General features: G+C 41.5%; 1 protein-coding gene across 14 annotated transcripts in view; it reads left to right on the top strand.

Moving 5' to 3' along the window:
* ERC2 (ELKS/RAB6-interacting/CAST family member 2) overlaps positions 1–12746 on the top strand; it is a 4434974-nt gene that overhangs the window by 2223453 nt on the left and 2198775 nt on the right. For 8 of the 14 annotated variants that reach the window (XM_069643656.1, XM_069643655.1, XM_069643652.1 and 5 more), the window contains 2 exons: positions 971–1000; positions 2285–2478. In XM_069643656.1, coding sequence (XP_069499757.1) covers positions 971–1000; positions 2285–2478 — 224 coding nt within the window. Of the gene's footprint in view, positions 1–847; positions 875–970; positions 1001–2284; positions 2479–12746 lie in introns of all 14 variants that reach the window. The other 6 variants (XM_069643659.1, XM_069643651.1, XM_069643661.1 and 3 more) reach the window with 2 other exon arrangements.

The following is a 12746-nucleotide window of genomic DNA, read 5'->3' as shown; positions in this document are numbered from 1 at the left end:
TCCACATCAGCAAGTGAAGGCCATCTACCCATTGGCTTACTTCTGGACCTCTCAGAAGCCTTTACCTTTGAAGTGCACACATGTTTATCGGATGCTCGTTATAATATTGTATCCCAAAAGACCGAATTACAAAATCACGGAGTCCACTAGCCTGCATTTTGTAATTCAGTCTTTTGAGATTTTGATTGTTTGTCCCCTGCACTGCCTATAATGTATGCGGGCATCTGGGGGAACCCCCGCAAACCCTACAGCCCATAATAACGAACTGGAGATGCAATGGACATCCCCGCAACCCCTGCACCCGGTTCGATATTATGGGCTTAGATCTTATCTTCTATGCTGAATGCGCTCTAAGCGTGCATTAAGCATTTTAGATGCAATCTAGTCATGCAATCCCAGGTTTATCTACTGTTTATGGAATTAATGGATTAAATCTTACACGCCAAACAGTGCAGATACCATCCCACTAGGATCTAACAACTGCCCTAACACAAACCTTATTTCTAAAGGGCTCTCCTTTGGCCATTCTTATTTAACAGTAACATCAAGTCACTTCAGAAAACAATTTGACCCGCATTCTCTCTGACACCTGGGTATCATGATGAATATGACACTTTGATGCATTGCCGTTCGGAGAGTGTATGTGGAAAACCTACCTATAAGAGATACTTGTAAGCTTTGAAGTCATATTAAGCGTCTCATGTTGATATATTGGGACCAAATATTTCTTGGTAGCGATAAATAAAGCAAAAATACATATTATTTGAATAATCTACGTTTTTAATTGGCGTTTGTTCTAATAATGTGTTGACATTGACATGTCCTTTTCTATTCAATTAATGCAAAGAATTCCAACCTGCTAACCACAGTTTTGGTATTATTATTTTTCTACCATCATGCATGTTTTGGTTTGAGACTAAAGTTCTTTTCCTTGCTTGCCTGCCTTGTTTTCTCTCGCTTGCTTTTCAAGATGACAGCTGGGGATAATGGAAAACCCGGGGTAGGCTAAATATTGTGCCATCTTCTCTTCCCACCTGTCTGTGAGCGTTGAAGTGCAAACGTGAATGCACTTTTGTTGGTGACTCTTCTTCAGTGTTTCCAGTTCTGCTTCCATGTGGTACTTGCTTGTCTGTCAAAATGTCACCCATCCATGCATGGTATTCCTGAATGATTCAATAAGATCTTACTCACCTTGGTGATTTATTTTGCTAATATGTAAACTATATGGAATCAGGAAATAAAAACTGTTGGGTATAATTTTCAGCTAAATCATGCCACATTGCCAATGGATTAATGTTTAAATATATCTTTCTACTTACGCAGATTAACTGCATCGCACCATTTTATAGCGTTTGCACATGGATACAACAATGTTTTTTGATCACATACGGATCCATTGCATTTTTGCTCAACATAGTCATCTATTCTGAAAGATATCCATTTCACATGCACATTTCAGCAGGCCTAATTTGCACCTGCGGCCACATACAACATCCTCATGCATAGTGACTCACAAAGAATCTTATCTGGCCAAGATGCACTTGCCACACTTTGGATGCTGAAATGACTGTGATTCTCAGAAACAACTCAAATCACTAGGAGGCAGTCCATTCAAGTTTAACTTAAGTTCAACTTAACGCAGGATGACGGAAAGTGCACATCTTTTATTTCAACAGTTTTACATCAATGTGGTGTCAAACTGCATTGAAAGCCAATCACTTTTGGGAAATCAATGTTTCAAACATTGACAAGTGACACTTGTTCCTGCCCTTTTGGCTCACGTGTGAAAAGTGATCTCCGCCAGGTGGAAATGGAGGCAATTTGTTACAGGAACACGTTATTTCTTTTTGTTTTTAGAAGAGGGTTTACTCAATGTGCATATTTAGGTGTGTGCCTCATTTGCATTGCCCTACAATTGACAGCACTATTGACACACCCATTTTGCATATGCATATCCCATTGCAGATGCAATTATTTTGATTGCAGCTGGTTTCAAATGGCCTATCATCAATGTTTCAGCAATCAGGTACAATTTGAGCTGGGTGCAAGTTGTGCATTTAGAAAGGCACAAGCACACTTTCGCTCTGCAAAATGCTCTGTGAATCAGGTCCTATCGTTTTACTCTAGAAGGAGGACGCGGTTTCCTTTGTTAATTTGAAATTGGCCACTGCTGACAGACCCTGCATGGTCTTTTTTTTTCCTGATTCCATAATGTGACTTTGAGGCACCATTTCTGCTCCCACCAATCTGTCTAAGGGCCATTTGTTTCAATTTCAACTTGAAGGCTCAGGAAGCAGAGGAAGTGGCTCGGATGAACCCGGAGCTATCAGATAGGCTGAAGCAGCTTGACAATGAAGTGTCTTACTACAGGGAAGAATGCAGCAAGACTCAGGCAGAAGTTGACAGACTCCTAGGAATCCTCGAGGAAGTGGAGAAGGAGAGGAATGACAAAGATAAGCAGATTGCCGAGCTGGAAAGGTAGCTTCTCTCTTTCAGTTGCTTCATCTATGAAACGTTTTATATCATATATGTCAAATGTCTTTTTTGCTGAGCATTGAGAGCTTTTATTAATGCAACTACATGTTCCATACACATCAACGAGGACATTCGTTTACATCAAAAGTGGGATGTGATGTGTCTCCCTATCACTGAAATGACCAATGTTATTGCTTCTTTCAAGTGAGATTGTTTTTCGTAGACTGTACGCTGGATCACGTTTCAGTATGTGAAATAATATATCCCTTTATTTCTTCACTGATAGAGATTTTTTATCTTCATAAAATGTATCTTATTGGCCCTCTTTACATCATCATTAAATAACATCTAAGTAAACTACACCGATATTAAATTCAAGTATCTGGTATAGTTCTCAAAGAAGGTGCATTGACACGATATAGATTGAAAGTTGCCTGCACACTTTTCCCATTCACACCACTGAATGCATTAAAGAACATTCGAGAAAACGAGTACAGGTATGTTTTGAGAACATTCTTATACTTGCTTTTTCCAAAAACAGGTTTGCTTGAGCCATCTTTAAATCTTTTTCTGTTTGTAGAAGTTTTTATCGAAAGTCTGCTTCAATGCTTAATTCCCCAAACTCTTCACAGAACAGAAAATATATGACATATACGAAACATGTTCATTTTGACAATCTATTTCCAGAAAGCAAGTACAGTGTTTACAGTATGAAGAAGTTTGTTTTATAAAAATAAAGAAATTGATAGCTCTGAATTAATAGCAGAATCATAAGGTAAGTGTTATGTTTGTGTTTTTCCTCCTGCTTGATAGATCTGTGTGTATGAGCCCCTGACAGAATGTTGGTGTGGAATGTTATGGATGAACTGTGTCTGTGTGGTCCCCGAAGTCAGTTAGGGCCTGAACTTAGATGATGAGGGGGCCGGTGGATGTCTCTCCCTCCTTATATACCTAATCTACTTGCTTCATGTAAACTTACCTCCTGTGTCAACCTAGTAAAGTCTACTATACCTACGTGTGACTCAGTTCACTTATTTCACCAAGTATTGAACTCAACAGTAAGCTGACTTCCACCAGACTAGAAAGCACAAAAGTAGCCGCTGATAAGAAAGCCAGTGCCTTTTCCTTTTCTTCCTAAATTATATACCAAATGGGACCAAATCCCTTCCTTCATTGCAGTCAATCAAATTTAATCGGAATACGGGGTATAACTGATAGAATACCTTTGCAGTTTTGAGTAATCTAATGACTTCTGGTTAAGCTGGCTCTGCCTCCTCGCTTCCTTTGACAAATTCAGTTGCTGAGATCACCACTCACTGTAAAGTCCATTCCAGTGTTCTGCCCTTCTGCTCTGCATTCCAAACCTATCCTCCAGGCACCCATTGTCTGATGAATAAATTTACAATACCGCTGTCTGCAAACACCTCCCCCAAGCTGGCTCCTGCTCACACATCTAGCTGGACTTTCCTCCCTTTTGCAGGCAGGAGACTCGCAACAAGTGTTATTGTCTCTCGTAAGCTGCAGGGACACACTGCACCACACAAGTGAACCAAGAACCTGGATTGTATTGCCTGACAGATTAAGGAATCCAAAATGTTGGAAAGAATGTGTGTATCTTCCTTTCCTTGGCTTCTACTTATGACATCACTCCCTGAAATCCTAAGGGAATACAGGGCTGACCTGAGCTCATATGGAATGCAGAATGTTTGAGTTTAATGAGTTTTAACCCTTTACACAAACGTGTGAAAAGGTTGAGGAAGCAATTGAGAATTTTGGAGTATCACACATATGCCCTGAGGGGGCTATTGATTCAATGGGGCTGCTAAGTAACATAGGTACTTTGCACATTGAGACAGTGGAAGAAGCCATTGAGACTGTGGGAGTCTCACTCCTACCCTGAATCACAATACGACTGAAGAAGCAATTGAGACTGTTAGAATCTAATCTGCTCCACGAAGGAGCAGATTAGTGCTGTTTGCCAATCCGTTCACTTTAAGCTACGGACTCTTTGCAAGGTCTTTCCTAATTCCCTTCTTTTCTTCATCCTGTGGTAGTTTCTTCTCTTACTTCAGGCTCACTTGATTACTGTAATGCTTTGTTTCTGGCACAGCCTTCCTTTCTTGTCCAAAGGTTGCAAGTGCTCCAGAACTCGACCGCCAGAGTGGACATTGGTGATGCCCGCCAGTCTTCAGGCTCTGAGATCCTTAACTCTTTGCGCTGGCTTCCACGTGTTAAGTTCAAGGCTTTGTGTATGGTCCACCAACTTTTTATGAGACAGGCCCTGAGTCTATACCCGCCAAATTAAGACATTATGTTCTGCCTCATCTTCTACTTTCCTCTACCTCCCTGATCATTGTGGTTCCTTGGTTCAAATATTCTTGAGTGGGTAGTTGTTCGTTCTCTGTGGCAGAAGCCCTGCTTTGGAATTCTATTGTATTGTTTCTTCAGGAGACTACTGATCATCTCTCCTTCAGGCAGGCTTTGAATACCTTTCTGTTGTTGGCCTAAACTCGCTTCTGCTGCTTGGCGCTGCCATGTGTTTAGTCCTCAGCCTTAGCACCATGATGCCCCTGTTGGTGAAGGTGCGATTTATAAATCTGGATAATATAACAACAGAACATAACACATACCCTATGTTTTGAGAGGCTGAAGTAGAAATTGGGAGTGCTACAGGGTTTCCATCCCTTCTTGACATTCCTTCTACATTTCATATCACTTCTAGAAACCCGATGGAATATAGGGTTGCCCTAAGCTCACAGAAGCCTATGAGACAATGGAAGAAACACACCGTAGAGAAGTGGTGGAAGGGAAGAGGATTGGCCAAGAAGAAACTAGACAGAGAGGAGCAACGTGAGAGGATGGTGGAGCTGCTGAAACATCCTGGGGGCATGAAGAGAAGCTTAGAGTTCCAAGAAGGCTTCTGAGTCTCACAGAGTTTATAAAGACACTAACAGAACCATTGGAGACGACAGAGTACAGAGATCGCAAGTTTTCAGTGGCCATGTGCGAGAGGGCCACCTAGTCTTTTTCTTCCCTTTGCATTCTGGGACTAGTAGTGTTTCTGGTTTTCATTTGAAATTTGGGAAAGCTACAAGTCCCAGAATGCCAAGCAGAAAATGGCTGTATATCCTTCTCACCCATGGCCACAGGAAACATAGGAACTATGTGAGTATCGACCATTAAAAGAGCACATGAAGAAGATGAAGAGGCCATCAAGCGTGCTGACATTTAGCAAATACCATGCATCCTGAGAACACTGAATAACCTATTCACTGCTGGAGTATCATACTTACCCTGCAACCTGAGAGAGGGATGATTAATTTACTGAGATTGTTGGAGCATCACACATACCCTGAATCCTCAGAGGGCCGAACACAGCATTACGGCTGCTGGAGTCTCACACCTCCCCTAGAATCTATAAGTGGCCTAATGTAAGTCTATGAGACTGGTGAATAATATACCTCTTAGAAGGAGAGAAGTGGCTGACAAAATCCTATGAGACTGGAAAGACACACAACACCCTGAAATCAGAAAGGATGAGGAGAGCCCAGAGACAGTGCAGTTTCACTAACATATTGAAAGACGGAGAAACTGAGAAACACCATAACCCATTTACACTATAATAATAAATATTTTGAACCAACATAATTATATTCTATGTTTTTATTTCACAACATATCATCTTGGCTAACTTGCTATCTGGTTTAGACCGTTTACATCTCCCATTCTTCTGTCGGCATATTGGCAGGTTGTGCGGTCCCTTGTCCACTGAAGAAGGTCCCACAAATAATAGCTGGCAATGTTTTTGCCTCTATTCTAGTCCTTCTTATCTTCCACTTGTGCCCATGCCAGTCTTCTCCATTAGCCGCTTGATTCCATTGTAGCACACGGTGCTGAAATGCATAATTCTGCCTGGTAATGATTATAACGAACAAGAAACCCTCTTTGTTTGCATTATGAAGGCCCTTGTCTCAGCTGCCAAAGAGTACACATGCAGATATCCATATAATGATGGAGATTGGCTGCACAAGAGAAGAAACAAAAAATGATGGGGGCCCAGATAGACGGTAGTCCTCGAGGGACCTGCGTTCGATTCAATCAAGGAGGATTGTGTCCGTGACATGCATGAATACTTAGACTGCACAAGGAATCGTTGGAGATATAGAAAACAGGTCGCTACAAATCAGCCAACCTGTTTGTAATCTATAGATATCAGCACATTTCAAAGGCTGCATACAAGGAAGGGGCCATCAATGCAACTCCTCTATACGCTGGATACTACTGGATTGACACAGAAATACATTCATTTGTATTACGTAAATCAGCTATGTCCTGATGAAGGGCGCATATTCACAGGAGTGAGAACGGAAACTCTGAAGACGGCTGAAACACACTGTGTTGACTTTTTTCAAGAACCACTAATGACACTGCAAACAAAGGGCAGGTCAAAAATCAAAACAAAGACTAATACATTTGGATTGACCCGTGAAATAAAAGAGGGTTGTTCATTACATTTCACACATATAGGTTTGACCTAACCGCTACCCACTTATGTTGCTTTTCTTATGTCAAAATAAGCTGGATTTTATGAGGATATCATCACAGATAGTATGTTGAATGATGTAATTGTTGTTTGTGATATGTGTATAGATTAATTCTGTTTTATCTTCTTAGCACATGAATAAAACATTGTTTGAGTAAAATGACATGATGGCCTTGATCATTGTTTTTGTATATGCTGAGATTAGTCTGGAAGATCAAGGCCATCCAGGCACCCTATTTTTGGAAACAAGAGAAGAAACAGTAACGACACTACACTGTGTATAGATGCAGCAGAGAACTCTTGTTGCAAAGAGATTGAATTGGGAAGGGATTTCCATTTCTGAGCCATGGTCCCTCTTTCCTCTCATCTCAGATATCTGCCTGCCATGTCATTGAGATCCCCTTTGGGCAGCTTTCTGTCTGGATGTATGTAAGCAGATCCAGAGGTCACACATTGTCCTATTTGGTCCCAAGTCTATGAAGTAAACACTTGTCCAGGTCATCTGACCTTCAGGAAGCTGTTGAAAAAAATGACATTTCTAATTAGCATACTGCTTCTCTTCACCCGCATTTCTCTCATAGCAGCAAGAATGTCCTTGTGCCATACATTATAGAATCCACCTAACAAAACGTAACATAACCAAGCATATATCATGGGTTTTAAGTGAAAACCCACTGGTAGAGAGTACAAACAAGTCATGACCCCGATCGCTCCTCATTTGGAGGAGTAGCTCTGAGATATAACATGTAATTTATATTGTTGTATCCTCTTTCCCCCTTATAAATCCAGTGTGCCCATTACTTTTCAATCTGGACCTGGAACATGTACATCCTTAAGACTCCAACGCAGAGCTCTAAATGGGTAAGCAGAAGTGCAAGTAGTCACCACTCACCATAGTTGAGCAAATGGTGCCCATGGAGAAGCATTCACACTGAGTTCACCAGATTGTCCCACTATCCCTCCTTTATCCCTGGCCATAATTCTTGAATGTCCTAGCCCTGCCTGATCCCTGGCTATAATGCTTGAATGTCCTAGTCCTGCCTGATCCCTAGCTATAATGCTTGAATGTCCTAGCCCTGTCCGATCCCTGTCTATCATGCTTGAATGGCATAGTCCTTCCTGATCCCTGGCTATAATGCTTGAATGTCCTAGTCCTGTCTGATCCCTGTCTATCATGCTTGAATGGCATAGTCCTGCCTGATCCCTGGCTATAATGCTTGAATGTCCTAGTCCTGTCCGATCCCTGTCTATCATTCATGAATGGCATAGTCCTTCCTGATCCCTGGCTATAATGCTTGAATGTCCTAGTCCTGTCCGATCCCTGTCTATCATGCTTGAATGGCATAGTCCTGCCTGATCTCTGGCTATAATGCTTGAATGTCCTAGTCCTGTCCGATCCCTGTCTATCATGCTTGAATGGCATAGTCCTGCCTGATCTCTGGCCATAATGCTTGAATGTCCTAGTCTTGTCCGATCCCTGTCTATCATGCTTGAATGGCATAGTTCTGCCTGATCCCTGGCTATAATGCTTGAATGTCCTAGTCCTGTCTGATCCCTGTCTATCATGCTTGAATGGCATAGTCCTGCCTGATCCCTGGCTATAATGCTTGAATGTCCTAGTCCTGTCCGATCCCTGTCTATCATTCATGAATGGCATAGTCCTTCCTGATCCCTGGCTATAATGCTTGAATGTCCTAGTCCTGTCCGATCCCTGTCTATCATGCTTGAATGGCATAGTCCTGCCTGATCTCTGGCTATAATGCTTGAATGTCCTAGTCCTGTCCGATCCCTGTCTATCATGCTTGAATGGCATAGTCCTGCCTGATCTCTGGCCATAATGCTTGAATGTCCTAGTCTTGTCCGATCCCTGTCTATCATGCTTGAATGGCATAGTTCTGCCTGATCCCTGGCTATAATGCTTGATTGTCCTAGTCCTGCCTGACTTTTAGCATTGAGGCATGTTCACCTAGGTGTAACTATTTATCTTTTTTTTGTCTGCAGGTCCACTTTTTGTTGCAAATCTCTTTGCAGGCACCTGGTTATCTGAATCACTCCTAGCCTCCACACTTGCTTCCTTGGCCTCCATTGCTGATAATGCTGCGTTTCCTTTCCTGGCTGTACTGGGCTCTGGTCTCCTTTTATACGTATTTTTAGGATTTTTCTGCTGCCTGAACCATTTCCTGCAAATTATCGAGGTGTCATCTAGGCTGCCCTTCGTTCTTTTTATTTTTGATGGGGGTTCGGAGGTCAGAAACCATTTTATCAGAAAGGCACAGAGAATACTGTGGGTCCCTGGAGACAATGGTCTTCTTCTCACACTTCCCACCCCCACAGCAACCTGCATTCATCTGTGTTGCACTGATATCGCCAGTAAAATGATTGCAAGTAAACTGACCAGATCCCACTTCACCTTGTGTCTTTGGACTTCATCTTTTTTTGGTATCTCTTTTAGGACAACAAAAAAAGCTGTCAACTCCATTTTGAGGAAAATTGTGGATATATATTTGAGACCAAAGGGTGATCCAGTGAAATTGCTAGACTGGCATACTGATGTAGATTTAACATGTCATATGCTCGTAGTGCTGTGACTTTATAAGCATACTGGTGAAGCCAGTCCAGTAAGAGGTGGCTCAAGCAAATCTTTCCATTGGAAACAATTGAAATGTATATGGAAAAATAGCCAATTACAATATACTTTTTAAAATTATTTTTGTATTCAGTGTGAGTTGTGAATTAAACTTTACACACATTTAAAAATGAATTAATCACACATCAACAATGATACATATCTAAATTTCCTCACTAAAAATCAAAATTTCAAAATGTAAATACATTAATTAGCAATTAGTTTAGCTTCTCCAAATGTATATACTTTTGTTACTGCTAGTATCAATGACAAACTTTGACCAGAAACACACTGTAAAATATAATTCTACTAAATGTGTAAACAGCCATACAAAATTGGCCTACGCTTTGTACGAATCATGACAATTGTGTGCAACATAACCAACACACATGTCAGTAGTTCTATTGCTGCCTTACACAGTTGGCATTTATTTTTATATACATGATTAGATTCTAAAACAGCATTGTACATGTGTGCATTTGTATCACATGCAAGAAGAAACATGCATTCTATTGTCATGTAAAATGTTGTGGTAGCATTTGAATCTCTTATGCTCTAAAGATTAGGTAGTGTTTGCAGACTTAAACTTAACATGTGTAATGTTGTAAAGCAATATGTGTCACTCTTTGCCTAAGCATGCACAATTTGAATTTTAAAAGTATACATTTCTGATTATTTAGTGTACTGCTTCTTAGACATAAGGTAGTGCAAGCAATGTATAGCATTCCTAAACATGATGGCATTTACATAAGACCATGTTCTTGACTTTCAGCTATGGGTGAGTATAACACAATATGTCTGGATGCATTTTTTCACGTATTGTTTGCATGGTTAACTGCTAGAGAATTATTCTCTGTTTTTGCAAAGCATGTTGAAGGTGATATTTTGATTTCTCTCTCTCTCTCTCTCATACTGACACACAAATCTGGAAGAGTTTAAAATAATTCAATAGTATACAATACTTGTGCACCTGTGCCCTTTTGGAATGTGCCATTGTAAAATGCTTCTGTAAATCAGGCCCTTAGTGCCCCCAAAATGTGTATACATACATATGCCTTGCTATTTGATTTACTGGTATAATATTGTTTTCAAGATCTTTCTTTAGAGAATAATTAAAATAATTGTCAAATTAAAAGTTCCCATACTGCAACAGAAAATAATATAATATAAGATAACAGTGAGCATAAATATAATCAGAGCCCCGATCGGCTTCTGTGATCCCGGGTGCCACCCTGTCCCCACCCTCTACCCTGTACACGAGTGGAATGGGACGAGGGAGGGCATTAGGGGTAAAAGGGGAGGAGAAAAGGGCATGCAATATAATGTAAGAAAAGATAACAGAGAGGGGATAAATGCAACCAAACCCCCAAATGGCTTCAGATATCCCGGATGCCACCCCCGTCCCCTCCCTCCAGCCTGTACAGTAGATGAATGGCCTAAGAGGGGAGTGGACTGGGGAGCGCAGGGAGGCCATAAAGCATAAGGGGGGGGGAGTGGAGAAAAGAAAACGCACGTTACAACCAACCTTTTTGTAAAAATAAGTAATTCGATGCTGGGCTTATACTGGGAAACTATGGTGAGTTGGCCAACTGCTCTTGCATTTGATAGTAACGGTTTGACCAATGAACACACACACACACTCTCTCTCTCTCTCACTCAAGTTTATGCATTTTCCATGTGCTGGGTCAGAATTCCTTTGTTGTGAATGCCCGTGCCCCACTTTTCTCTCATTACACGTTTACTAAATCAGCGTGCACGTTTGCTGCATGAGAGTGTCGCATGTAACTCTGCCTAATGTCGGACTTGTGTGCAAAGGAATGGCGTGTTTAAGGCCTTCTTTTCTAGCCATTTCTATATGTAGGACTTTGTCGGGAAGATCACCCCGCTCTGGCAGTGACAGAACGCACACCTCATCACCAACCCCTCCTTATCCCCGAGAACACATCATGGGGCGCTTGTCTGGCGCGTCCTTGGGAGCAAGTGCTGTGCTCTGGCACACCCGTGTCATGGCCAGTCTGCTTTTCTTCCTTGATAGTCTTGCTCTGACATCTTCCCTGCACAGTGCATTTGTTTTGTATCAAAATGCACATATCTCATCCTGTTGGCATCGACTTCAAAAGGCACGATTCAACACTGCTCCCTAAATAGAATTCATTGTACAAAGGAGCTCTTTCCAATTGACAAAGGCAACATCATTGCCTTTAATGAAATCCTTGCTTCTGAAGTGAGCGCTCTGAGGTCAGAAGTGCACTTTGGGTGTGTTGTCTGGTAGTGAAGGAACGTGGATCTTGCATGAAAAGTGGTTCATTTTATAAGTGGTTCATTTTAATGAAATAAGTTCAAAACAGGAATTGGGGGGTGTCATGTTACTTTATGTTTTGCATTCAATAAGATTTGCAAAACGCAAGCAATACATTACCCGAAAATAGTCAAACAACAGAGTTATGTGGCCTTCATTTAAGCTCCATTCATTCCTATACCGGGGAATCTCCCACATTATTACAATTGCCACTTAGTGGTGTGGAAGCTTTATTCTGGGCCTCACAATTTGATACGAGGCTGCCAATACGCAGGGGGAGGGTCCTGCATGTAAAATCATAACGCTCCCCTCCTTCCCTAGTGCCTGGTTTGTCTAAGTCCAGGCATCCGGACAGGTTTTCAGGATATTCCTCATTAATATTAATTTATGGACATTCAGAATCATTGCATGCAACAGTATCTCATGAATATTAATGAGGGATATCCTGAAAACCAAACATGGATCTGGCCCTCAAGGCCTGGAGCGGCTAGTGCAGAAGAGTCTAAACAAATCAAATCATTTTCACTGGCGAGATCAAGAGCAGGGTAACCCCTGTTGGGATTGCTGCACACCGTAGTACATGTGGCAGCCATCCCACGGCACACCCATGCCGGTATTCTGACCGTGTGTTGATTCACAAAAACAAATCTACTCGCTCAAATCCATTGACGGCAGATTTGTGCAGCACAAAACATTTGTAAATCAGGGCCATTGTATTTTGGTCCAGTATTTCCGCAGAACATGGTTATTCTGCACTGTGTGCATGCTAGTTTTTAAGGCTGGAGTGCATTCTTTTAATGAAC

The sequence above is a fragment of the Ambystoma mexicanum genome, chromosome 2p, assembly GCF_040938575.1.
Source record: "Ambystoma mexicanum isolate Mex_15411 chromosome 2p, UKY_AmexF1_1, whole genome shotgun sequence".
Lineage (NCBI taxonomy): Eukaryota > Metazoa > Chordata > Amphibia > Caudata > Ambystomatidae > Ambystoma > Ambystoma mexicanum.
This window is presented reverse-complemented; position numbering and strand designations above follow the sequence as displayed.